This window comes from Strix aluco, chromosome 10 (genome assembly GCF_031877795.1).
Source record: "Strix aluco isolate bStrAlu1 chromosome 10, bStrAlu1.hap1, whole genome shotgun sequence".
NCBI lineage: Eukaryota > Metazoa > Chordata > Aves > Strigiformes > Strigidae > Strix > Strix aluco.
The window spans coordinates 19512087-19539720 of record NC_133940.1 but is presented as its reverse complement, the minus strand read 5'-3'; the positions used below and the strand labels follow the sequence as shown (position 1 = coordinate 19539720).

At 38.1% G+C, this 27634-nt stretch overlaps 1 protein-coding gene across 3 annotated transcripts; it reads right to left on the bottom strand.

Moving 5' to 3' along the window:
* Nucleotides 1-348: 348 nt before the first annotated feature.
* On the bottom strand, nt 349-27174 carry WDR44 (WD repeat domain 44). Of its 3 annotated transcripts, none has more exons than XR_012624522.1 (20): nt 27017-27174; nt 20317-20350; nt 17059-17133; nt 15943-16573; nt 15180-15310; nt 14992-15084; nt 13902-14038; nt 12835-12918; nt 12426-12532; nt 11283-11434; nt 9650-9788; nt 9490-9554; nt 8169-8282; nt 7228-7350; nt 6087-6278; nt 5826-5927; nt 4237-4352; nt 2747-2874; nt 1880-2040; nt 349-1431 (listed from the first exon to the last, which is right to left on the bottom strand). XR_012624522.1 is itself a non-coding variant. In XM_074834668.1 (20 exons), the coding sequence occupies exons 1-20, from the start codon at nt 27091-27093 to the stop codon at nt 1337-1339; spliced, it is 2727 nt and encodes a 908-aa protein (XP_074690769.1). In that variant the 5' UTR covers nt 27094-27174; the 3' UTR covers nt 349-1336. The 3 variants fall into 3 exon arrangements, 2 of the variants coding, with proteins under 2 accessions (XP_074690769.1, XP_074690770.1); XM_074834668.1 differs by having other exon boundaries at nt 1880-2011; XM_074834669.1 differs by lacking the exons at nt 349-1431; nt 1880-2040 and adding an exon at nt 2060-2321.
* Between the last annotated feature and the right edge of the window lie 460 nt (nt 27175-27634).

The window sequence follows — 27634 nt, the reverse complement described above, 5'->3', positions numbered from 1 at the left end:
CACAAAATCATGGTCAAATTCACCCGAGTAAAAAAGAATTAAAAGAAGAGTGAGACTTACTTCCTGCATTTCCATGCCTTCCACTAATAGGAAAGAGAGGATTCTTTACACATTTTGAGTCTCCTCCTCACGCTAAATTAACATATAACTACTCTTAATTCTGCTTAATATCCAGTTGCAGTACTCCATTCCCCATTACTTCAGCTGTCAAAGTGACAAGATCAGGAAAAACAGAACTCAAAAGTTAACAAGTGCATGCAAGATCAATGACCTAAGAAACAGATCTATTTAGACACTACTTAGACAAAAGGCAAATTTATAAATCAAAATGGAAAAGAAGCAACAATATCCAAGTGTGTGACCAAGTTTAATGATACATTTGTTCTCTGAAACACTTGACCATCAATAACATTTCATGGGTTATGATGCCCAGAATGTTACTTCATAGGTGTTTTATATGAATATTTACAAAGACTTTTGAAGTTCAGTGGCACTAAACAAACAAGAAGAACTTAAAACTTTAAGCTACAATGCTTAAAAAATGTAAACAGTTTATTTTACATAGTTGTAAAATATAGGAACTTTCTAATGCAGCTTAATTTTATCTGGAAGGTGAATATATCCTGGTGCCCGTGAACAAGGAATGAGAGAATTCTTTACACAAGTATTGTGCTCCAGTGTGCAAAAAATTATATATAAGAAAGGAATCTAAAGTCCACAACAATTGAAAGACAACAAAAAAATTTTCACGTCCTGAAGTTGAGAAATTTATAAAAACATTTACACATGGTTGCTGACCCATCAAAAACTTGCATGACTTAAAATTCTGAATAGCTACTACAAATTCAAGACCTTTCTCAAATGGAATTTTGTGCAAAGATCAGACTAGATTATTCAGCATTTTTCCAGCCATACCTCCAACCTTCCCTTCCCATCCCCATTCCTGACATCTAGTGGCCACAAGCACCACTAGAATCCTTTTGATATATGTTCAAATTAGTGCATGTAACCAAAAGGCACACACATGTGTGAATACATTTTCGTGCAGAAACCTGTGCAGGTTCACAATTACATTGCAAAACAACTGTTCGTAAAAAGTTTAGAGTCTAATGTTTGGCAGGATTATTTTTACACATTCCTTTCTATTCTACAAGCCCAGGTGTTAATAGGTAGACACTGCTTTCCAAGGATCCAATATTTGAGTAGCCTTAAAATAAAGATTTAAAAATAAATCAGCCTGTAACATTATTATATTAGATACTTTGCTTTTGCCCGCATTATTTATGGAATTTTAATCCCACAGTACCATAGCTTTATGCTGTCAGTTGCAAAACAACTAAGATACATATTTCTTTTTGTTAATGAAGACTTTGATTGCTCCAGTAAAGTCAGCCGATAAAAGCACTTCTGTGTGATCTGTCTTCAAAGCCCCTTAATAAGGAAAGAATAAACTGTTAGTTCATTAAAAAAAAACCCATAAAAATCAAGCTCTCATTAAAAGATAAGTTATCACTGTGACACCCTTCTTCCTCTATCACATTCCTGTTATCTAGCCAATACTTCAAGAAACATCTGCATTTCTAGAAAGGGGACTTTTTCATTATGTGTTTGGTACAGCCCTACCTCCTAATGGCTCAAATGTAAAAAGAATGATCCTAAAATACACAGGATAAGAGCTATGCCCCTCATTTCACATTCTCTCAGGTTTCAAGAAGGCAACAGCTGCCAAAATGTTCAACTGCTAAGGTAGGAATATATATCCATGCAAACGCAAGGACTTTTCTTCTCAAGAAACCTCCCCTCCCAAGTCAAAAATATTCTTCATAATCTTTTCCTCCTCATATCATGGTATCAAGCAGAGCTCATCTTAAACACCTACCAGAGGGTATGGTATCTGATGTTTCACAGTCTTCTCCCTTACTTTCAGCTTCTTGCTTTTCAGAAGTTTCCAGTGACACCATCAAACCAGGATTTGGAGCAAAAATCGCAGATGTGACCACTGCATTGTGTGCTTCAGAAAGACAATCCAATTTTGATTACCTTGTTTCAAGGAATTGTTAATTTTACAAGAACAGCAGGCATAAATTTCAGTAAATATCCAAGAATGTCAGTACTAGTGGCACCAGATAAGTTCATCATTCAAGGAAAAATTGTCACTGTTTTATAAGCTTAGGGATCTCAGAAGTTCCTGTAAGTGCCCGAAACCAACCGGCAAGAGCTCCAAAACATATTTGACATAAACATGGCCACGCATTCCCCAAAAACTGTGTGTGGAGGAGATGAGAGGTGGGGCTTTTTTTGTTGTTTTTTGTTTTTAAATCCTGCCATGAAAGGAAAAAAGCTTGCATTTGTTTTCAAAGTCGCTCTTCCATAGAGGATCTAAGGATTGATAATTATTTTGATTTCTACACTTACACGATCAATTTCTTCCAGCAAAACATTACATTCATTCTCTTAGATACATTCAATTCATACATTCTGTTAGATACATTCAATCTCTCACTGATGCTGGACAACCTCTTAGCTACTCTGTCTCTTGCCAAACCAATCTGTAAAGAGTTTCCTGTGGACAAGGTTTTCTGACAGCCCACTTACTGAAAATCCACCAATCGCAATGCATCTTGCTAACTATTTGTTCAAACTAAATGAATAGCACTGATGAGCAAATAAAAACTAGAAAATAAAAATATTTAATTTTTGAAATCATATGAGCTTTGGAAAAAAGAGATTAAAACTTGATTTTTACCTTTAATGCCTTCCCAGAAGTCATTGCGGTCTCTTCTTACAGATGTAAACTTGCTCAAGTCATGGTATGTACTCCAAATATAAACATATTTATCTTCTGAACCACTTACAATGTAGGTAAAGTCATGGCTAAAGATTCAAAGAAGGAAAAACATTAATTTTCTTAGCTCTTCAAGCAACCATTGCAGTAGATCTCCAGATGACTTGCAGCTTTACAAGTGCAATCTGGCCAAGTTCACAATTCAAACCAATCCTTTATTTTAGTGAATGCAGCTCAAAAAAAAATACCCAGTCCTTAAATGAATGTACATGCAAGCTTCCTGATGCTCTTCCTCTGGTAGAAAAAATAGTTCTCATGAATAGCGCACAAGCTGTTTTCCTGCAGTTTCTGACACAGAAGAGGGTTAGTCTAACAGCTATATTCAGCAACAAGAAAATGGCATAATCTTTAAGTGCAATTTGCATCTGTTTGAGTCTGGAACCTGTGCGAACATCAGACTGTGTAACAGGAATGGTTTACAATACAATTATGGGCAAAAAAAGCCCACACAGGTGGAAGATGAAAGGTATTCAACAAGATTGCAGCCAGATGACTGTATAATGCACTCTGACACAGACAAAACAGTACCTGCAAACCCAACTCGGGTATTTACTTTTAATTTACCTACTGCATGAGTATGTCAGATACCTAAACTCAAACATTAACTGTGCTACAGCCCTGTAAATAGAGATGACTTAATCTGGGAAAGTCATCTTGAGAAGGGGGGCTGGACAAGATGACCTCCAGAGGTCCCTTCCAGCCTCAGCCATCCTGTGAAATACTGGGTCATCCTTAAAGATGTTTTCAAAGACCAACAGCTGACAAGATTAAATTTAGCATTATTCCTTAAGCACTGCTGCCCTTCTCTGCTCAAACATCCAGGTTAAACAGATACCCAAACACTTTTCCCTCTTGGCTTCTGCAAGACTTAAAGGGAATAGAACAAATACTCTTCTCCCTCTACTCCCTCTCTTTCACTACTTTAAAAACCAGTATTTCCACAACAGTCGCAGTAATATGCTCAGAAAAGCATCTTAGGCCAGCACAGAGAAAGAGGAAAAAAGAATTCCAATTCAGATTTGCAGGTTGTTTCCTGACAGTGATGATACACAGGCAGTGACCAAGAGCCTTGGGCAGCAGCTGGGTGACCAACACATCTGCAACAATACCTGACAAAACTAAGGAAATAAAACCTATTTATCATGGAGGAGAGAAAGTTGTGGTGTCCCAGCCCCACCAGTTCTAGCAGTTCCTGCATTTACAGCAATAGGAACGGACATTACTAGTAGCTTTGTCACTCCTGACCAGAGCCTTTAGTTACCTTTGTACTCCAAGCCAAGTGACATTTCAGTTTCATGCCAAGGTAAATAGATTCTTTAAACAAAAGTCTCTGTACTTCAGCCACAGCATTTCCCAAATCTAACAACTCCATTGTTGTAATACTGTCTTACCTAAAGCTGGCTTTGATTTGGCTGCTGCTGTTGACGTATCCTTTGTATTTCATAGATAAAGACAGATCTCTGAGGTCATACAATCTGATTCTGGAATCATTTGATGTCACTAATATCTAGAAAAGAAAGATAAATTTAGGAAATCATTAGCGTGCCCAAGAAGGAGCAACAGAGTTCAATCAAACAGTCAGAATTCCAGTTCTTTTGATTAAAAAAGTGACACAGGTAAAGAATAGGCCCAAAGAAGCAGAACAAGATTTAGGATGATGACATTTTTCTCTCTCATCTTCTGTCAATGGACAGAACACAACTTCACTGTCAAGATCATTGTAACTGGTCTGAACCAGAACAGCTGCTCTTTACTGAAGTAAAATGTGCGCCCAAAGAACAGTCATCAATTTGCAAAGGATATTTTGGAACACATTCCACAACAATATAGCAGAACAGCTATTCTTATGAGTTAAATTTCTGGAGAGTCATCACCTACCAATCGTGAAGCACAGCTCAGTGGCCATTACCTGCTATAAAAACAAACTGGGCTTTTCTTGGTTGATGAGTTTGCTTCCTTTTCACATTTTTCACATCAGAAGTTTAAATGTACTTATAAGAAACAGAGAAGTCTATTAAGGGGTTGTCAAAATGCGTAAGGGCATTCAGCTGATTAGCCCTTTTATGGTACCTTAGAAGTGGAACAGACCATAGGTTAGTAATAAGTCTCAAGATGACGCTAGGAAAAGGGTATGGCAGAGTAGCAGTCAAATACTGACCCCTAGTTATCTAATCATTTATGCAACAAAGTTGGGCCAACTCTTGGGACACCATCACCATCAGATTACAGAACTTCCTGTTTGTTTTCCAAAGAATTCATGCTGAGTTGTGTTTTATTACATTATCTAACATGCTAACACACAGCATCTGATGCAAACCCAAAGGTACTACTGATTTCTGAATCTTCTGCATGCTTTTGGAATTAAGTTATTTGTGTCACAGGAGTACAATATAGGTGATAACAGCTGGTGATTTGCTACTCTAGTAGAGCCAGCTGTTGACCCCACATCACCCCTGAAACTTTATATATAAGTGAGAAACTCTCCAGCTTTGGATTACAACTTTAATATTCAACAGCATGTTCTCTGCTTGATGAGAATTTGACCCTTTCACAATGTAAGACTTGAGTTTAGACTGAAGCTAAACAAAAGGACTGATTCTAGAAGAACGGAATACACTTGTTTAGATAACAGCTTCTGATGTTTCAGCATTTTCTCAGCTTCTCTGTGAAGTACATTTCCAAATGAATATTAAATTTGAGAGATGCTAGTTATGCTGAAGTTTTCACTGAAAGCCATCTGTAAGCATTTTCTCACCTTTACATTAATCAGAGCATAACGTCATTTAAAAAAGTTTCTATTTTACCATTATTTAGTATTGCATTAGTCTAAGTCAGCAAAGAGTAGTGTTCATTTTCGTAACGTTAAAAGACTTCTGATTTAAGTCAGCGACTACAAACAAGACTTAGCACAAACTTACCAAGCATTAGATATAAATATCAGACTCCAGTACTGAGTCAAAGTTGCACTGAAACACAGTACCTTATTTTCTCCAGGCAAGGGTTCAATGCCAGTAATTTTTCTTCCAACTCTATTTCGGCCTCTGGTAGAACGCACATGTATTTGTGTATGGTACTTCAAGTGCTGAAAAGATTAAAATGTATCCTGATTTGAAGTAATTGTGTAAAAATTTTATTTTGCTTCAATTTCCAATAGGTTTGTTTCTTGATATTTAAACAAACGTGACTTTTAAATCTGTTTGTTATTTAGCATGAAAAAAATACAGTCTCAAAAAGCTTTTACCTCCGTGTCATAGAAGATGCATCTTCCATCGTATGTGCCTATGACGGCGTATTTGCCATTCTGACAGAAGTTGGCAGCTGTAATCAATTTTGTCTGCCCATCTACTTCATTCCATAATGCCACCTTTTTGTCAGGAATGTTCCAGAGTCGGAGTTTCCCATCCAATGAACCACTTAAGAAGTACCTGTCATCCTGAGAGGACACACTACATTAATCTCCACTTGTGCTATGAGTACACCCTGATTTCCTTAAAACTTTCGCGCCCCATTTCCAAACAGTTTCTCTCCAGAACCTCCCAAATAAGAGCACACAGATTAAGTTGATTATAATTTAAGAAGGCTGAAAAGACAATGTTAAAATTATTGGTAAATGGGAGTTCAATTTCTTACAGATTTTTTGACAAAATTACACACATGCAGTGCACATACCTCAAGTTAGAAAACCATTCACTGTTACTGCAGTTACTTTTTACTCTCCCAATGTAAGTTAGAAAAACACTAACCCTGCCAGGAGTTGAAAAATCCTTTCAGAGTTCCTGATACATCTACCAGTTGTGTATGTTCAGGAAACACTGAAAAATGCTTTTCCTCTGCTTGAGTTTTATTAAGATTAGGAAGCTTTATTACAGTATTTTTTTAATAAATCTAAAATAAGATAGGTTGGAAGGGATCTCTGGAGGTCTCTGGCCCACCTCCCCTGCTCATAGCAAGGACAGGCTCAACAGCCTGATCAGGCTGTAGAAGGTTACATCCTGTCAAGTTGTAAACCTCCCCAAGGATTCTGTGGTCTCTGGACAATCTGTTCAATTTCATTATGATTTTCTTTTTTCACTAATATTTAATCACAACATCCCTCACTGGAAATTCTGACTTTTCACAAAGTTACTCAAAACTATACCGGCTGTGGTGTTATAGTCAATGGACAATTCACTTTTCACATCATGCCTAGAAATGGTTAAACCACATGGACACTCCTGGTGAAGTTCAGTGAAGATGAACACTTAAAATTCCAGAATATTATCCAGATTTTTAAAGTGTACAAACTCTATTATTCAATTTTTTTTAAAATTGAAAATAAAGGGGGAGTACTCCTGTAATTTCAAGTTCTGCCTCTCTAGAAGAAAGAGGGCAATTACACTTACCCTTGGATGGAATGCTATAGCAGTGACAAAGTCTATATGCTGGAAACAGCAAAGACATTCTCTTCGTGATATGTGCCATAACCTGACAGTTTTGTCCATGGAAGAAGAAAGCAAGAAGTAATTCTGTGAAAGAAGAGAATTCCATGGTTATTAAGACACAAAAGTAACAGAAAATACAGAAGCAATCTGACTGGTAAGCCTTACCAATTTCTCTGTTCCCATGAAATTCAAGGTTTTATCCTTTCAAATATGTTTTATCCAAATTATCATTATGGATTGGTGCTTTCCTTAAGACCAGTACACTGATGCTCAGCTACAGAAAGTTTTTTGGAAGAATCTCAATGGAAATAAATTCTTCAAAAGTAGTTAAAGTATTCAGAGAAGAAACAGCATAACAGGCTTCAGAGAAGGAGTGAGAATCTCTCCTACCTAAAATCCTTCAGCCAGACTGTGGTCTGAAAATTATAACTGTATTCTAATGTGGAGATTTAACTGGATAAGCGTTATGTGAAAAATTTTGAAAATTAGAATTGGAGAATTACCTTGTGCTTAAGATATATGTATATAATTCAGCAACTTTAGAATCTTTACACTTCAGATAAAAACAATGAAGCATACTGAAGACAAGTGGTAACACCATAAACCAAAAATCAACAGCTCAATGCAAATTCCTTCCACTCTAAACAAGTTAACTTCAATATTGAATACCCAACTGTAATTGTTACTAGCTTGATTTTATTTTTTAAGATGACTTTTAATTAGACAAGCCCAAGAAGTTTGTTCATTTTGTCTCAACTATTTCAGCTGGAATAAGTGTTGTCTCTACAAAGCTCTTCTCTTAATTTCAGCGATGGTTTCATATTTAGATGTATGGTTCCAATGACAATTGACAAACAACGAAAACACAGGAGAACTGTGCAATCTGTATTAAGGTGCCTTACTTTAGACCAGGAAAGATCAAGAAGATCTGCTGTATGCCCTTTGTATTTACAAAATGGTCGTTGACGAAATGGGGCATTTTTATCATCTGGGTCTTCATCAACTCCACTGCAAATCTATCAGAAAAATGTATAGCAACATTACAAAAATGTCGGCTGGAAAAAGTAACAATTACTGCTCACAAAAAGTACAGGATCAATAACAATTTGAAGAACTACTCTTATGACTTTAAAATAAACAACAGTGCACTAATAAACCACGAAAGTAAATTTCAAGTACAATGGGCTCTGAAACATCATCCTGAAATTCCACAATTAAGAAGCTCTACATCTTCCATCCAGCTTTTATTCAATGGGATAAGCTCGACAGCAATTTAAGCAAACATCTGAAGATAAGCTTTTGGAACAAAGTATATCAACCTTGAAAACTGCATTCCTATTTAGAATATAAACTGTGAGTTAAAGTTTTCACGTTTCTAGGGAACATCAAGAATGATGAATTCCTAATAAAAGATCCTTTCAGAATAAACAGGTGCAAAATAAAAAAAACTCCAGAAGTTCCTATACAAAAGCTCTCCAGCAAAAAAATCACTCAAGACAGCACCCCTGTGTGTGTGGCTAAGCAAGCCTATGCACTTAATCAAGACAAGGAAAGATTACTGTCCCCCCGCCTCCCCCCTGTCAAAACAGTGCATATTAAGTAATGCTGCTGCTAAAATCCTTGCTTAAACCCTGACTTTGTCATGTTTCTTACCCTACTGGAAACCAAAAATAGAAAACACATTAATTAATGGCAAGCTTAAGTATCTAAACACTCTACAAGTAAGAGTGTCTTAACGCTTTTTGTCAGTCATGTTCCATTTTATTCTACACGGATGTGAAAAATTTAAACACATCGGGTTTTATTATGCTTGTGAGTATCCCATTGTTCAGTTTGGCTTTCTTCATAAAAGACATCAAGTCAGATGTTAACCATAAGTAATGCTCCAATGCAAAACACTAAGACAGGAAATTCAACAGTATAGGTTTTTTCCCCTTTAGCATTTCACTCCAAAATCTACTCTGGCAGAAGGCCACAGCAAAGCTATGCAGATTTTGTAATGCATTACAAGTTTAGTGATGTACTTTCTTGCTTGCACCCCATACACATGGGATAACAGTATTTGACTGAAGATGTCTATTGATAAGACAGTTTGTCTATGTCCCAAAGACACAAGCCAAGAACTCTTTAATGTGTGTTTGAATAAAGCAACAATGAAGATCTGGCATTACAGAACAATGCAACCCCCGCACCTCTTCCCCTCCCAATATCTAGTGTACGTACCCCTGCATCAGTATCAGACTTTGAAGAATTCAGACTCTCTTGAGATGGGGAGGGAGAGACACGGCCTAGAACACACGCAGAAACACCACAGTCAACTCTAAGTTCCCAAATAACTAGAATTTCTAGTATTTTAGAGCCCTAGTGATGTATAGAAAGGTACCTTCTGTGTTGTACTTCATTCGCATGTTATTGAAATAGTCAAAAGCATTCTTTAAAACCCATATTCTTACTACGTTGTCCTGTCCTGCAGATGCAAGTAATCGACCACAGTGAGAAAATTTCATTGTCCAAACAGCACCCTGTCAAAATAAAGACATCATTGTTTAAGTTATGTAAAGTGCCTTTTCCATACCAAAAAGCCTTTCTAGAATGTCAACTGACAAGAATTAAGACATACACAAAACACTCCAAGTAAAATAAACCAAAGATCAAAACACTGAAAAGTAATTGTTAAGACTGATGGATTGTGCAACATACTTGCAAAAACAGTTTGAAAGAAACAGCCCACAGGGCAGATTACTGTAGGAGAGAAGTTAAGGCAGCTCAGCACTACCACAGCATTCTACATAAAACTAGCATGGTTAGCAACAGTCAGCCAGCCAGGGCTCTGAGTGACTTACAACCTGCTATTTTATTTGTAGAACAGACAAGTATTTGTATCTGCACTTGAAGTTAGCACAAGCTGTGCTAACACTTTTTTTTTTTTAAGTAGAAATTGTGCTTGGTCACATCAATTCTGGCAACTGAGTACTACACATATTTGTTAAATTCAGAATTGACGTGAGGATTTTGCAAAGCCTGTGAAGACAAAGATTCTTTCTCCATTGCAAAGTCCAAAGCGTCAGTAGTCCATAAAACACAGTACCAAACAAGCAGTATTCCATTTCCTCCTGTTATTTAATGACAGCTATTAGGCATTTGACACCACCAACCCAGCATCCTTTCAGGATATTTTTGGGAAATTTCCTAGGTTTTAAGAAGTCAAATACTGGCGTGACAGAAACTAACACAGATGGATTACCAGTAGGATTGGAAACTTCAGTTGTGGATGACAACCTTGAAACCTCTGGTCACCAAACTGATTGCTGTAGGTCATTATCCTTAGCCTAATACTTAAAATGGGGGACTGTTTCACCTGTTGTCAGACAGCTGCTGTCAGCAGAACAATCTGGGAAGTCAGGAATACTAGAATGTATTTCAGACTCTGCAGGGAAGCATGCACACTTCCAACAGTGATGAATAGGCAGTTTTTCTGCCTCATTCTCCACAGGCATCTCTGCAAATATCATATCCCAGTCTCTTCCCTTCTTATCATTCTGATCCACATACCCCATTAATCTCTCCTCACTTTTGCCTCCAGAACCTATCTAGTATTTCTGTTCAGTACTTGTGTTCGTATCTCTGATAGGCAGATTAGTTTATTTACTGCTGAGTAGGTCAACCTTGCTGCTCTGTGCTCAGTTCTGGTAGTGGAACATAGCCTAATTCAGCCTAAATTTGTAATTGCAGAAACCAAGAGGCCAAATACCACTCGATTCCAAAACTCTTCAAGGAAAACCTCTGGAGAATCCCTGAAGCCTGACTATCTACAGACTTTTTTTTTTCCTGAAGATCTGATCAAACCAGCCAAATTTTTATTTCTTGCCAGAATACTGTTTTCCAGAATGAAACTGCTCTTCAAGAAGAATAAAGCTGACAGTCATTTCTGGAGGTCACCAAGTAGATGAAAACTGAAAAGCTGAATCTCAGGTTGAACAGATTCAGCAAAACCACAGATGAAATTTAAGACCTACCATATGCTCTCCACTGAGATCCTGAACAACTTTAATTTGTTCAAAATCATAAGGTCCCTTGAAGCCATGTGCTGCTTTGAACTTAACTGGTCTTGTATATGGCATTCCTTCATCATCACTGGAAGAGGGATCATCTTGATCTGTATGGAAGACTAAGAGGAACACAAATTCAGCAGTACATACCACAGCACACATTTAATCTATCAGTAAGCATTTGCCAATACTTTTTGGTAGCAGATTAGTCTTGAATTAGCAAATATTTATAGGCAATTTTAAGATCTTAAAAGAAGAGTACTGTTGCATCAAGGTCTAAAAATATATCTACACTAGTTTTAGGCTGCAGTGAATCCAAACACTGAACACTCAAAGTAAGAACTGCTTTCCATTTTTGTTCTGCCCCTTTCTTTACACTGGGTATTGCATTCAGCAGATCCTGCACTAAGTGATTTCTGTCAGTTTAATGTGTGCTGAAAATTATTGTATTGGTTTCTTCTTACTAAATACGCTGAAATAGCCTGGTGATATGCCCACCAACCGTAAGAATTGCAAAAGAGCTGGTGCAAACAGGCAGTGACAACGCAAGATGCTGAAGTACAGCAGTTCTATGGCATTTCTCTCAGGCTGTGGTTAGACTGGCTTACTGCAGAACTAGCCGTCTGTCTGAAAGAAACACTGATGAAACAAGAAGGGGATGACCCAGTTGTAGCTGGGAAATCTTCTAACAGGAGCTCAAGCTATAGGAGATTTATAATGGTGGCACTGGTTGTCAGAGAACAATCTGATTTTATTAAGGTAATGAAGACAGTCTCCACTTGTACCTTTGCTGGAATAACTTTCCAAGGAAGTTTACATTTTGATATCCAGACAGCTTTCTAACAGCACAACAAAAATTACAGTATTCAACTGGTTTATCTGAAAAGGTCTCTCAACTACCACTTTGAAAGAATTTATCCTTGTAACCTGCAAGTCTCAAAATGCCTATCAAGCTACAAGCTTTAACTCTAAAAAGCCCCATTATCAACTGCATAGTGGTAGAACACAGCACTATATGTCCCTCAGCCACTTTGACTCCTAGAAGCTCAAGGATAAACAGACTATCTTATTAAAAACTCTCTCTATATAAAAAAAATCAGTGTCACTCACCTTCATCTCGAACACTCTTAACTTTATTTACAGCACGTTCGCCATATTCTTCAGCGAGGTGCTTTGCTCGCTTTACAGATTTGCCAAGGAACTTTTTCAGCTGGGTCCTTAAAAAGCAAGGGCACTCTTTCAACACATAACACTGGCAAATTCTCATTTTTTGCTATTAGGAATCAATAGTTTTGATTTGAAATACAATATTAACTCTTTCCATTACTGCTTCTTAAAATAAGCATTTAATTTGTCAGCAGTGATGTAATCTTTAGTTCAGCTACAGAGCAACGGGCTTATGTAAATTCAGGTATCATTTGTACTTAAAAGGTAACTTGTTCAGAAGTCAAAAGGGGAGCTTCAGCTTAGAAAAACAAAACCTGCCTTTTCTTTGTAGGGACATGAAACAGCATCTTACGTTTTTTGTTTTAACCTCCCTCCATCAGAATCGGTTTGCTGGGTCTGCATTTTGTCTTCATCATCAGACTGTGCTGCATCATTACTAGGAAATACAAAAGTGATTGTTTAATACAAAATCATAATTAATCTAAACATTAATAAAGTAAGATCCATCTTTATTCCTTCATGTAACACACTGGAAAAACATGGACGTGAAAGTAAAACAGGCCTTTCGATTCTTAGGCATTTTGATACTAAAACTATACACTCTCCAGATGCCAAAGATACATTACTCCCTTCCACAAATTTTAAACTTAAGCTTATTGTGACGCTTTGAAAGCTAAGAGCAGACAAAGTACATTACATTACTAGGAACTAGTAATGTGCCACTTTGTTATCATACCTTGCTTTCCATAGATCAAACAATTAAGTGGCTAATTCTGAAACAAGTTTGTACACAGAAGAGTACAGTTCTACAGAAGTGAGTTTTTTCAATAATACAGCAATGCAGAAAACCTAAAAATCATCCACAGTACAAATTCACATAAATCTAGGCCTTTGAAAAAAAACATCTAGACTGACATGATTTCCTGATCATTAAGAAACTGTATGTTTTCTATCAAAGTTTACAGACTCAGTTTTAAACATTAGAAGGGCCTAAAACTCTGTTGAGAACAGGAAAACCTCCAAGTAGTCAACTATAATGATGTCGACAGATCTTCAGAGTCTACTAAATTAAACACTGAAAAACCTACAGGAGGTGGCAGCATGAACAACATATAGTACTTGAACAAAAACTGTGTTTCATTCAGTACAGAAATTACAACATTTAGCACATCAAGTGCTAATTGCAGTTCAGCTGGATTTTCAGACATACTCACCTGTCAAGCTCCATCAATATCATCAACTTTTAGTTAGTTTAAAAGAATTCAATAAACAGCCTAGTTCATAGAGAACTGGGAATTAGCACTCAAATTACACACAGATGGATTGGGACTCTTTATTTGCATAAGAGCAGCCTCCATGCATGTAAAAACTATGAGAACAACAGTATCATAAAGAGCTGAAAGCTATCATCATTCATACCTGACGTATTCTTTAGTTCTCCTCATGATATGCAAAGTTAGGGGATTAATGCCTGTTGGCAACTTTTCTTCTGCTAAACTCAGGGGTATTTCTTCACCTGTATCAAGGTTTTTTATCATGACACTTGCTAGAATTTCCTATGGAAAAAGAAAGATGTGAAATCAAGATGATTTGATTAGATTCCAAAAGCTAGAGCAAAATAAAAATCACCTGATCTTACAGATTATTTATCTTAATGGGAAATTTTATGGCTCACTATGTATTTGTTTTACAAAGTCTAAGTTTAAGTTAAAATTCCCTTTAGTGTGTTAGCGGAAACATTATCAACCACTATACACAGATGAACAACTACATGTTGTCACAAGCTTCAATTTCATAAATCAGAAATGCAGCTATAGAGACATCAGCCATGGCCTGACACCTTCCATGTTAACATCAAACATATTATGTAATTAAAAGACATTGAAGTCTTCCCTTTTCAGATATTCTAAAAGCAGTAGTTTAGATTTAGTCAAAGACAACCTTTACCTACAGAGAAAAAGCATTCAGACCTAACTAGTACTACACAAAGGAAAAGGTTTTTTTGTATGTGTTTATGAGATGCTCCATCTGTTCAGCAATAGTTAAAAAGCTATACACAGATAAACACAAATAAAACCTGGCAGCAGCCTGATAACATCATCAGGATTAATGGAAGTTATTAACTGAAGAAACTATTTTTTAATGTCAGGAAAAATCATTCTCCTATTGCTGACTCCTTTCCCTTTTAGTTCCATGACAAAACGCCAAGTTTGCTGGTGTTCCCTCACACTGAAATCTTGTAATGTATTTGCACAGCCACAAACACAAACTCGCAGCATTTCAGATCTACTACAGCTCACGCTTTCAAACGCTAATACCACATACAGCTCAGGGACCACAAAGTGCTTATGCAGACAAAGCCAGCACGCCATCACTCCTATCTGCATCCCTGGTCACAGCATGTAGTGGTTCAGAGCATAAGGAGTGATGTGTGACTACTCCAGTTCATTCAACAGACCGGAAAAGCAAGCACAAGAATGTACTGTGTGCAGACCACAGTCATTAATACCTCATCTGTGAGCTCTCTTCCAGAATTAGACCTGGGTCTTTGTGGTCCAAGTACTTCATTTGTTGTTTGGCCATCAGCTGCTTTCCCATTTTCCTGAAATTTTGCAGACATAGAATACATTATCTCTACTGTAACACTAAAGTAATAGAAAAATGTTAGTTATTGAACTTATAACTCTTTCCTTATACCTGTGCAGTGACTATTTTATCTCCACTGGTTGCACTCGCCAAATCCAAAGAAGGCTGAGAATCTTTGGGCATGCCCTCTGTCACTGTACTTGGAGTTAAAAGACCAGCAGCTGTGAAGTTCTCTCGAGAAACTGGAAAGAGATCCATATTAGAAAGAGCAGCATAACACTTCCCATAGATAGGCTACAGATTGTTAGAATCCTATCATCATAGCTACACTCCTGAACACCCTTTCTGACAAGTTTGATTTTTTTTTTTAAACATCAACTGCCACCAAATCTGCCTTATCAATTATATATTTCATACATAGTTGGAGGCACAGGCACGATTTCACGCCTAGTCCTCTTAAGCTTTATTAAGAATTTTTTTTTTAGTCATTTCCCTAGTAACCCGGGATTACTCATTTTCATGAGATCTCAGTCTACATCTTGACTTGTATTTCTATGCAAATACAGATTGCACATATTTTATTTGAAGTGTGTAACTTTTTTTAGTTTTTGTATTGATGAGGCAACTTCTCCTTGCTACAGAAGTAGCTATTTTGGTAGGAAGTGTTAGTTTACAAGAAAGTCTATGAATTAGGAACACTTGTAATGCAGAAGCGTATTTCTCCACTGTAAGTAGCCAAGATGTTGAAGAATTTTTTTTCCCCTCATTTACATGTCAACTAAACTAAAAATCACAAGATTTAATGATTCTTCACTCAAAACACAAAAATAGTAACCATATAGATAACTAAACCCATCTAAAATAGAATACTTGCCTTCTAAAACAGGTTTTTGCACTTCGAAATCCAGTTCGCTCTTCTTCTTCCGAGGTGGTGGAGCTGGCCGTGCAGGTGGTGGTGGTCTCGGAGGAGGAACATTTGTTGGAGGTGGTGGCCGTGCTGGGACAGGCTTCTTGGTGCTAGCAACTATATCAGGTTCTACAGTAAGCTGCCTTGGTGGTTTTGCTGGAGGCATTTCTTCTGTTGCAGAAAGGTCTTTGGTAGATAAATCTGAAGCCACTTGTTCTAAAGTATTTGCCTCTTTCTTGTCTGTTATGTCCTCATTTTTTGACATTTCTTCTTGTGCTTCAGTTTCATCCATTTTATGGTCAGTTGCATTTGTTACTTTTGTTAGTTTATGAGTTTCCTGTTGCTCAGAAGTAAACAAAAGCTTCCCTGACTCCGATTCAGTGTCCTTACACACACTCTGATACACCGGTTCTCTAGAGTCTTCTTGTAATGATATTTTAGTAGCTAATACTTCTGGAATACTACTAGTGATACCTGCTCCAGAAATCCAAGCATTTGCATCTGAAGCTGGAACAGTCAGTTCTTTTTCTCTGGAGGCTAAAGAATCATCATCCAGTTGTTGTGCCTTCTGGCTTTCTTCTATAATACTGTCAATAATCTAAAAAACAAACCCAAAACCATTCTACTGTTAAATAGCAGGCATTCCTAGGGTACACTTACCAGTCAATCTGTACCACACCCACAAGAACTCTTCTACTGAAAGAGTCACTTTGTATACAAAATACATTTTGTTTAAAAATTCTGGACCTAGGTGCAGAAATAGACATAACTGAAAAATAAAACAAAGTGACTAATTTCCACTCCTCTTTAATACACTTTGAGAGGAAGTAAGGAAACAAAAGCTGTTCACTCTTCAGAGTTCTCATGCACTGCTAAATATGATCCTAAATCGTATAAATAATTCAACACTGGTAAATCCTAAATATGTTTTTGGAACACTTAGTTATTTACCCTTTAGATGGACACTCTTACTAACATTAACAACAGATTCTAACCTATGCTAGTTTCAGGATGAAGACTGATTATTAAATTATTTAATATTTCTAGTGTGATGCTAGAAGTGCAAAGCAGTAGTTAACTAACCTCTTTGGAATCATCTTGTTTCATTTCTTGTACAAAGGTTTCATTTCCAGCTTTGTGTAGCTTGCTATCCATATCCTATGGAAAAAAGATGGTAGATACTATAAGAGATGATGGTAGTAAGTCCTTGAGTCAGATGATCTAATAAAAACATAACTACAATAAATTAAATAGCATAAAGGACAAGAATTCTGCTACATTTTCAGACATTCCTGCTGTCAGATAGATGTTTAAACAGTCACACACAGTACACATGAAGAGTATTTCACACCACCATGGAGAAAGCCTGCACACTACTGAACAAAAAAGACAGTTATCTTTAACAGGTTTCAGCCTCAGCTAAAATAAAATTGAAGGCAGCATGAAGTTCAGAGAAATACAAACATTTAATAATCTGCAGCAAGGAAAAGCCATATTAAAATATTTTGTTCTTTATCAGGTTGTGGGAAAGGATGCAAGAACTGTGTTATCACTACATATAACAAAGCTTTTTAGAAATTTCCAGGTTAAGTCAGGCAGATCTATCAAGTGGTCACAAATATGCCTTTGAGTTTCTGACACAGAATCTTACATTTTAGAATTATGTCTAGTGCAAATTGTCTATTTTTGCTACCAGTTATCTTCATGCAGACCCTTCAAAAATCTAAATAAACTGCATCAGAACAAACTGACTGGATTGAAACAAAAACCAAGAACATTTTCAGAACATTTGGATGAAAGACTGCATGAATATTCAAAGCTGAGTATACTATTTATTCTTTATATATGTATAATCAACACTACCAGGATATTATACTAATGATGTGAAATCAGCTTGCAATTTAAGACTTATATTTTTAAGATGTGCAAACAGCCTCATGCCAAAATAATGTAGTAAATCTTTTTAATAGTTTTAAGCCCTACTTAATAAAAAAAAAAATTACACTCAGGATAGGCAGCCATAGGAATAGTAGAATTAGATGACACTTTGGGCATGTTAGGTATGGATATTCTATATGAAGTCTTAAAACAGGACTGAAAATATTCTAGTTGTGAGTGAATATAGTCATCAATTCCTGAAAAAAAACCTCAGGTTCAGAAAAGCCAGTAGTTTTATCCATGGAAGGATACTGCTTTAACCTCAGTTAGTATGGTCTATTTGGAACTTCATCATATGCCTTCTGCTTTCCATGAAGTATTGATCACATTGCCTATAAGTATATATATTAGCAATATCTGAAGGGGAATCTGATAGAATCCTTGAGGTTGGGACTTGTGGAGATCCTGCAGTCCTCAAAGCAGAGCCAACTAGAACAGGCTGCTCAGATATGTCAGTCAGGTTTTGACTATATCCAATGATGGAGACTGCACATCATCTCTGTGCAACTTGTTCCACTGACCATCCTGCACATTCTATCTGGTGACCAAAGCTACAGATAAAAGCCTGTATCTGTCTCACAAAAGAAAACAACTCTTAACAATTAGCTTAAAGAATTGAGTTACCTAGATTAAAACATTAAGAAAAACCAAATACATCTCAACTGATTCCCCGAGTTGAGATACAGAACTGCTGTTCTACTCCTCCTTCCTGTCTACAGATACAAAACGTTCTTCTGTTGAGGTCAGCAGTCCCCAACTGTCTCCCCACAATGTTAAAGCCCCCAAAAGCTAGCTACCATTATAAACTATTTTTGTGAGGCTGTTAATCTAATTCAGATTATACAGCTCTGGATATGCACAAAATACCTAATCGCCATATTAATAGGTATTTTAGAAAACTTCATGTTTCTTTGGACTTTGACAAGACTTAGAGTGACTGTTTAGCATAAATATCTATGAAATTTCTCCTTAGACTTTTTTTAAACAGTCAAACAGAATCTTTAGAGCATACCAACATACTATATTTGAAAAACACACACAACTCTCGTAGATATCCATTTTTGAAAGTTCTGACCTCAAGAAATGGCGTATCATGCAGAGACAGCTGCAATTATAGAAAAATTCTTCCTCCCTCTCGACTCCTCCTCCCTCCTTCCACAAAGCTTTTCTAATCTAAATGCAAGTTCTGCTTTGCTTTATCACTAAAATCTATCTTCAAGGGTATGATGACTTAAATACTTAAGTGTAATCAGTGTCTAGATAAGCCCATTATATTAATTTCTGATTTTGTTGACATTAAACTCACATGCCTGTTAAACTGTCCAAGACAAACTATACCATTAGTCACCCATTCACTGAACTGATATGGTATTAAGCAGAGAAGCAACCACTTTTTCCACCTTCAAAAACTTAACTTTGAACAAGTGACTTAGAAAGATACTTAAAAAAATTAAAAAAACCTACAAGCAACATACAGAACTTCAGAGTCAATAAATCAGTCAAGACAAGTTAGTTTTAAAGTTCATTGATTGCACTGAGTTTAGTCAGAATAATAGAGCAACATTTCTTGAAAGTCTTACACATGTAGTAATCATTAAAGTGACATTAAACAGAAGCCAAAATAGGTGATAAGTCTCTGTTCTGTAAGAGATATTGTAAGATATGGTATCAGTGTAAAAAGATTATCGATTCAGAGCAGAGTGCTGCTGACAAATCAGAAACACTATTTTCACTATAGTTTCCCAACACTTTGCAGACAAGATGTCAAGCCTTCTTTACTCTATGTAAAAGCTTGCACAGGATCACCTTTGGCCCTTCTGAGACCAGGAAATAAGTGTTATTTGTACAAGGTTCCAACTCCTCACCCATTTAATGTGTGCCAGACTCAGCAGCACTGTCACTATGCACAGATGCAGCATACCAATTACCTGCGTGGGAAGTGGCAACGCTGTCTCATTAAGCTAAATATAGTGGTTTATATTCACATAACCTAGAGAGGAGGCTTTTGAAGTATAAACACTAAGATTTTTCTTATTTTGAAGACAAAAGAGAGCAAAGTCAACTATTTCATATAAATTGAGACCAGAAACCAAGCGCTGCAGAGACTTCCTTACTACTCACAAATCACTTGAAAGACTAGTCTAGTAATTAAGTAGAGCTCAATAAAATTCAACATATACATTTTAGAATAAAATTAGCTTCAAGACATGTTAACATACCTTAAATAAAAGTAAAATTGGAACTTCAAGACATGAGCACAACAATTGCTACCTACAATGAGGAAAGCCTATAATTTCCTGCCTGTGTAGATGTTAGGCTGCCCTAGCACATCTGCTTTAGGTAGAAATGCTCAACACTGCGTTCATCAACAAACATGTGATTGATTTTAAGAAAACAACTCACCTTTAATACATGGGATCCAACTTTTGTCGGAGATCTGTTAGAAAAAGAAGCAGACTTAGGTAGAGCTCAAAGAAAAAAAAATGCCCTGACAGTAAGCTTCATATTGAACAGTCTATAGCAGAGTCTTCCTTTACAGTGAATGTATACTTGACACTTCAGACAAGCAACAAAGTGAATGCTTCTCATACCACTCCTTTATACATAAGGCTCCGAAGTTGTCCAAAGTGCCCAACTGTCTACAATACACAGATCCATGGCTTCTACGGTCCCTGAAATTTTCTCAGCAGAATCTTCTAGAAACCATATTTCTATCACCCTTTTCTAATAAACTAATGCTATTCCAAGTACACATTTAAAAACATTTTGCATTACAGAGATAGCATGTACAGGGAGCACAGAGTGGACAACGAAACCAAAACTCTCAGAAGGCAGAAGTACAAAAGCTCTAGTAGCTTGCAAATCAAGTGCCTGAACCCTAATCTGTAGAGTCAACACTATTGTAGCCATTCTGTCTGTCAGGCTCTCTAGTAAACATAAGGTCTCATTTCTATACATATACACACTATATTATACTATATTTCTCTCTGTATACTCATTTCCATGTATAAGTATTTACATTATAACATGAGGGAACTAGTTTTGCACTTTCCAAAATGCATACTCTGAAACAGTGAATTTGCATTAGCATCCAATCACACATAACCTCTCATTTCACTAATTACATGAAAGAATAAGGTATCTTAGGGGAATGGTATCAACTAATTACTTCTCTTCAGGTCACCACTCAATCCAATCAGTGAACAGTCAATTCTTACTATATCCTGAACTTACATTTTCCGCAAGGTTTTCAGAATTCTAGAAGATATTTAAATATTGAGTCACACTGCTTACTCTGACTACAGGATCTTACTTTTATATACACATATATAAAGAAGTTGAAAGGTTGGGCCAGGGGATCTTCCGAGGCCCCTTCCAACCTGGGCTGTTCTATGATTCTATTAGATTGTCAGTCACAAGCAGAGAGCAAGTTACAGATTACTTCCTCAAAAGTACTACTAAATGAACTACAACCTGGATTGTACAAGCACTCCAGCTGGCTACCAAGGTCAGTGACACCCGACAAATTTGAGTATCACCTTGTACCAAGCAATACAGACACATACAGAGATCTCAGTCTAATCTGCCCCTCCTGCCTCCAAAATGATGGTTTCAAGGGACAATACCTTCTGAAAACAAAACCTATTTCATTTCTAAGAATTTCAGTTCTTCTCTTTACTGTCTGAAAGTATTTAATCACAAAAAGAAAAGATCACATTTATAGAGCAGAGTTAAACAAGAAAGTACAGTGGATTGGTACATAAAGACTGTATCATCTGTAACTAATTTTAACACCTTAAACACTTAAGATGCACAATATCTGTAACAGTGTTTCAAGGCATAATCCTCCTAATAAGGTGCTAACCCCAATGTGCAAAAAAAAAGTGCAATCAGTAGTTTGACCTGAAAAGCAAACATGTTTTGTCTCTCAAAATATGTTGCTGGGAAAGGCCACAGCCTGTGCTGAATTTCTGGCTACTGAAACATTTTCAGTTTCACTATCAACTCCTGGATTTCCTTAGAAATAGTGGCAGAAATGTGTGTAGTTCATTAAATTCACAAGATGATTTTAACAATGAAATATATTTCTAATTACATCATTAATGCCTAGGCTTCAGCAAGGGTACAGTCCTATTGCAAAAGGCACTGCTTCAACTTTATAATCTAAATAAAATGGAAATCCCTCAACTGCAAATAGATACTTTAGTTTCCTATTGTGACACTTCCCACCAATTAGCATGTGACTTCTGGTACCAGCAAATCATTCCTCCACTGGTAACAAAAAATATGAGGTTCAAAAGACATTGCTACCCTTTCAAACTACTTTAGCTAAGTAGTTTTGTGGAAAATCTGCACTCAAACTAAAACAGATGTTACTTCCCACTCTCATGCTTTACTCAAATACCTTGGGAAAAAGCTGCTCAAGTGATAAAGGTCACAGAGCTAGCAGGTGTAGAACATAACATAGTGCTGATCACTTGATACAGCACAAATACACATCTTATGTTAAGGTGAAGCTTTATCACTGAAATTACATGCTTTCAAAACACTGCAAAGCTTCCACAACCATTTGGAAATAACACCACTTTTAAATCAGTTTACAATATAGCCAAATAAGTTTAGTGGCTTGCCTGAGATTACTTGAACTCTGTGTTTATAAGGATCATCTCTCCCTTAGTTGTGATTATCTGCTGCTTATGTGCTATTACATTTATAAAGACAAAGTCAATCACAGAGTAAGTCTGGTAACTGAAGTCTCTTGTTGTTCAACATTACTCTGGAATGGTCTTGCCTTCCCAACCTCGTGAAGTTACCAGCTTTCTCCACTTCCTAATTTTACTTTAAGGCCACTAGTTTTACGGATGCACTATATGAAATGCTTGCATTTTAAAAAAATATATATAGCAGCAAAAGTGCCTGAAAATATTTATACAAAGATCAATCTGATGATAAAATATTGATTTTGCTTTGAAAGTTCTGTAGCTTTACAGGGTTATCAGGCAGAACATGAAGACCAACATGAACCACAGAAAACATAAGGCAAAAAACTTAATTTTATAATCTAGTATGATTGTTTAGTAAATAGTGGGGTTTAAAAATTGATAACAATAGATCTTGTAGACTGCATTTCACATAAAATACTTCTAAGATAAGTTTTCTTAGATACCACTGTGACACCAGTTTAACAAGAGAGGGGTTCCATGTTATCTCCAAAGATTAAATAAAATTCAAGGAAAAATCCCATTTCACCTGCATAAACATAACCAGATGCCTGATTAATCTGCATGTCAAACTCATGAAGAATTTATTTTTGGTATTTATTCAGCTGTCAAATTCATAGACCAGACTACAGGAAGCTGCCATTCCCACTATTTCAAACTAAGTCCCATGCGAACTACGCTTTACATAAGTTTTGTGACAGAAAACAAAACATTTAGCTCTTCAAAAAAAACAATTATGTGAATGACTGGCCTTGGTCAAATCCCGGAACCACCCTACCTGTCTTGCTGGGAGGATGTACATTGTTACAAAGCAGGTGTGCTAAGAGGCAGATGGAAAGAGGTTTAAGTGTAAATATAGCAGCAGTCCATGGTACAGAACGTACAGGTTCAACAATCAGCCTAGTAACTGTATTTACTGCTGCCCTTCTGTTTGCAGAGGCACAGGATGTTTTCTCCCCTCTAACCTATGGCTGGCCTAGAAGCTACAATTGTTCTTGCTGTTGCTCCCTGTGGCAGTCCACACCTTCAAAACCACAGGGCTTCATTACTGCAATGCACTGTTTGGGCTGCTCTCGGAAAGCGTTCGGGAACTTTGGCTAACTCAGAACACAGAAATTTGTCTGCAGTGCTGCAAGTCACTACAGCAACATAACTAATGTTTCACACTCCATCTGTTTGCTGCCAAGATCAGTTTTGCATGTTGGCTAAAATACACACGAATAAAAAAGTTGTACTAAGCGTGTCCCATGTGTCAACAGGGCACAACTTCACATTACCTAGCTTCTTACACAGAAGAAAACTAGTCTTCAGGAAAAGCATCAAACTAACTTCAAAAAGACAGGACTACTGCATTTAATTTAATTTAAGAATTTAAACTAAGGTACCAGAGGACATTTCTCATTACCTACATCTCTTGAATCCTGTGCCTTTTGTTTAGTTTCTTATAACAATTTTTAGGATACGAGTGCACTTGGAACAAACTTGCCCCTTACTGTTAGGTATATGATATTCAAACTATTAGGTTTGGCAGTTCTTTATTTCAAAGTGAGTGGATCACTTTTCTTATAAATAAAATATAAGAGGGTCTGTCACATGCCTGTGACCAAACGAGTGTGCCTTACTTCATATTCTCCTTCTCTCACAACTGACATCCTCCTTCATGGGATGGTTCATGCCTCAATTTCAGGGTGTTTTTCTAAACCTCTTCTGTGGTTATAGACTTTTGAAAGCAGAGTGACAGAGGTTAAATAAGGGCATCTTCTGTTACACTACTTCTCTCTCTCTCCACTCCTCTGGCTACACTGACCAGTCCACAAAGCCACCTAAATCTTTCTTCTAGGGCCTAGAAAAACATATAGAAAGAGACATTGTTTGACACTTACTTATCTAACAGATGGACATTCTCCACAGATCCCATCAAAAGTAAAATTACATGTAAAAGGCAAGATCTACAGCAGAAGTGAAGCATAAAGGCCTTGCCAGAGGGGATACAATAGTCTCCAAACATCTGGTTTAAACACACTTCACCTTACAGAAATCATCAGACCAGGAGAGCTAACTCAGTCCATTATCATCTGAAAAAAACATTTTGTAACAAGTTTTGTAATTTTTGCTAATTAATTCTTAAAGAGTACCAGTTATATATATACTTGACGATGCAGATATGGTGCTTTCATTGAGACGGGGGCTTAAGCATCAGTACCTAATGACTTAAGAGTAGGAATCCAACTTGAAAATGCCACTCCTGCACATCACAAGACAATTGATAAAACAAATAAATAACAAAGAAGTCAGTAAGTTTACATGAACAGTTGTCACCACTTTCAGTATTTCTGTATCAGCAGTTATTAAACTTCCCCACACGGGACTCGGGGCAGGAAGCTACAAACCCCACATTTTTAATGAGGGCAAATATACCTACACCACTTTGCTAAAAACTGGCTATAACATATGCTGCCAAAAAGGATTCCCAAGTGGTTTTGCTGATCATCAGAACACTGAATGCACAAGGAAATGCCTCAAACTGCAGAGGGCAATATGCACTTGTTTTCAGTTGCCCTTCCTCTCACAAGAAGGTTTTGATTTTTTTTTTTTGTGGGTCCCAACTCAATGTCATTACACATACATGGGTCTCAAAACAACAATCTACAAGCCTGCTTCCAAGAAGTGTCCAATGTAAATGTGAAATGAGTTCTTAAGAAATCTCAAAGCTTATTTAGAGAAAATACTCTCCATATTGTTAGTACAGATTCAATAGCAGACTGAGTTACAGATTCAGTATCTGTATTGCAATCTAAGCCCTCTGAGATCACCTCAAGCTGACAGAATTCTATTGACTTGAGTCAATGATGCATCCTTATAGGTTGTGGAAGAGCAATATAAAAATGAAAAGCATCTTCCGTTCTAATTTCGAGTGAGTGACTTCATAATATCAAGCCCTGCTTATATACAGGTGGGGAAAACCTGCAGAGTCAGGATATACAGCATTACATGCATCAAATAAGAGGTAGGATGTAAAGGTGGGCCAGATTTAGTGGCTCACTTCTACCAAAAGGCCTGGCTCCCCCTTCCCGTCTATAGCTTCTAGCCACACAAATCCCATGCCTTCACCCTCTCCCACCCACAGCCTACCAGGTTCCAGCTGTTTTAACTTATTGAATAGTTCTTGCTGTTTCTAGTTTTCAGCTGTTTTCAATTACTTTGAGTTAAACCAACTCTTCTATGGAAGAGTTTGATGATCACTAGTGCATCACCAAACTAGAGCAAGGTAAGCAGTTGGAGCAAAACCTCATTTCAGCACAAGCGCCGTTAATTTACCTTACCACATTTTGCAGAACTGTATGCCAAGACGTGCTTTTCACCAGGCTACATAAAAAACTAAGTCCAGAAAAGCTTTGCTACAGGATATGTGGGTGAGAACAGATCCAGTCTTTCCTTTGTTCTAGGCATCCAGTGACCACTGACACACAGATTAAAACAAGCCCTTAGTCAATTATTAAAGCTTCAAATGGATGGATCCCGCAATCCATATCTTATTGCTCTTTGAACAAGCCACATGAAACCTCATCCTGCAAGGTCAAATAATGGAGAGGTTTGGTCCAGACTACATGAAAAACAGAACTGATACAAGCCATAATGTGTTTATCACACATTACAGAAACAGATATTTACAATTTAAAAAGAGGGAGTGTATTTGGCTAACACCAACAACATAGTGACACAGTTAGTTTTGAGGTAACAGCACTACAAATCTACATCATAAAATGCTGTTAAAACTTCGCAACACACTGGCTAAATACAAGAAGCATCAAAGCAACACCGTTAAAAACAAATGACAGAGCACACTAGAAGTTGTTTTACATGCAGCCTGTTGCTGAAGAAGCTCGCTCCCCTTCCTTTTCCTCAGAAAATCTGTTACTTTTATCATATTTCAGGGATCAGTTCTGTCAGTCCAGATCTCATCTCTGCACGTCTTTTTTAAAAACTACGTATTGCCTGCCCAAGGAAGGCAGATACGATCTCATCAAGATAATGGCTACTGCCATCCCCACAAGCCTTCGAAAGTACATCGAAAACTGCTCCATTTCTTCGCATCCTCCTGACTTTCAAGCTTGCCACTCGCTCAAGCAACCCACGGCCGAGCGCACCTCGCCTGTCCGCGGCCAGGACGGCCGAGCACCCCGCTCCCCGGGCGCAGAGCCCCGTGCTTTCGGGCGGGGGGACGCAGGGCCGGGGCAGACCCCCATTCCCTCCCCCCCAGGAGCTCCCCAAAGGCCGTCGCCTCCGGGAGCGGCCGCCTCCCCTCAGGGCCGCGCTGAGGGAGGGGAGGGGAGGGCAGGGCAGGGCAGGGCAGGGCAGGACAGGGCGGCGGACGGACTCACGGCGCGGGGGAGGCGCCCGCCAGGTGCACGTCCTCGGGCGCATCGTAGAACTCCTCGGTATCGCTGTCGGAGGCCATGACGGCGCCGGGCCGAGCCGCCGGCAGCGCAGCACAGGGCGGCCGCCGCCACCTCCGGGCGGGCAGGACGGGGCTGGCGGGAGGGCGGGCGGGGGCCGCGCGGCTCTCGCGAGAACAGCGCCGGCCCCGCCCCCTACCTGGCGGAAGTGCGAGCGGTGGGCGGGGCCCGGCGCGCGCACGGCGGCCGTGTGACGTCAGGGGGGCGGTGGCCTCGCCGCGTGATCCCGCTTGTGGCGCCACCTCGCGGAGCCGCCGCTGGCGCGCGCAGCGTGGTCTGTGGGGGGGCGACACGCGACAAAAAGGACATTGAATTACTCTACAAAATTACACTACAATTAGAATTACACTACAAAAAGGACATTGAATTACTCGAGCGTGTCCAGAGAAGGGCAACGAAGCTGGTGAAGGGTCTGGAGGACAGGTTTTATGAGGAGCGGCTGAGGGAACTGGGGTTGTTTAGTCTGGAGAAGAGGAGGCTGAGGGGAGACCTCATCACCCTCTACAGCTACCTGAAAGGAGGGTGCAGAGAGCTGGGGATGAG

Bases quoted from the DNA above. Each gene is read 5' to 3' on its own strand.
- WDR44 (XM_074834668.1), bottom strand. From the start codon at position 27,093: ATGGCCTCCGACAGCGATACCGAGGAGTTCTACGATGCGCCCGAGGAC. The intron at 12,919-13,901 runs GTATGAATGATG...TGTATTTCCTAG, and splicing joins AGAACTAAAGAATACGTCAG to TAATGATGCAGCACAGTCTG. The intron at 7,351-8,168 runs GTAAGGCACCTT...CTTCTTTCACAG, and splicing joins TTGATCTTTCCTGGTCTAAA to AATTACTTCTTGCTTTCTTC.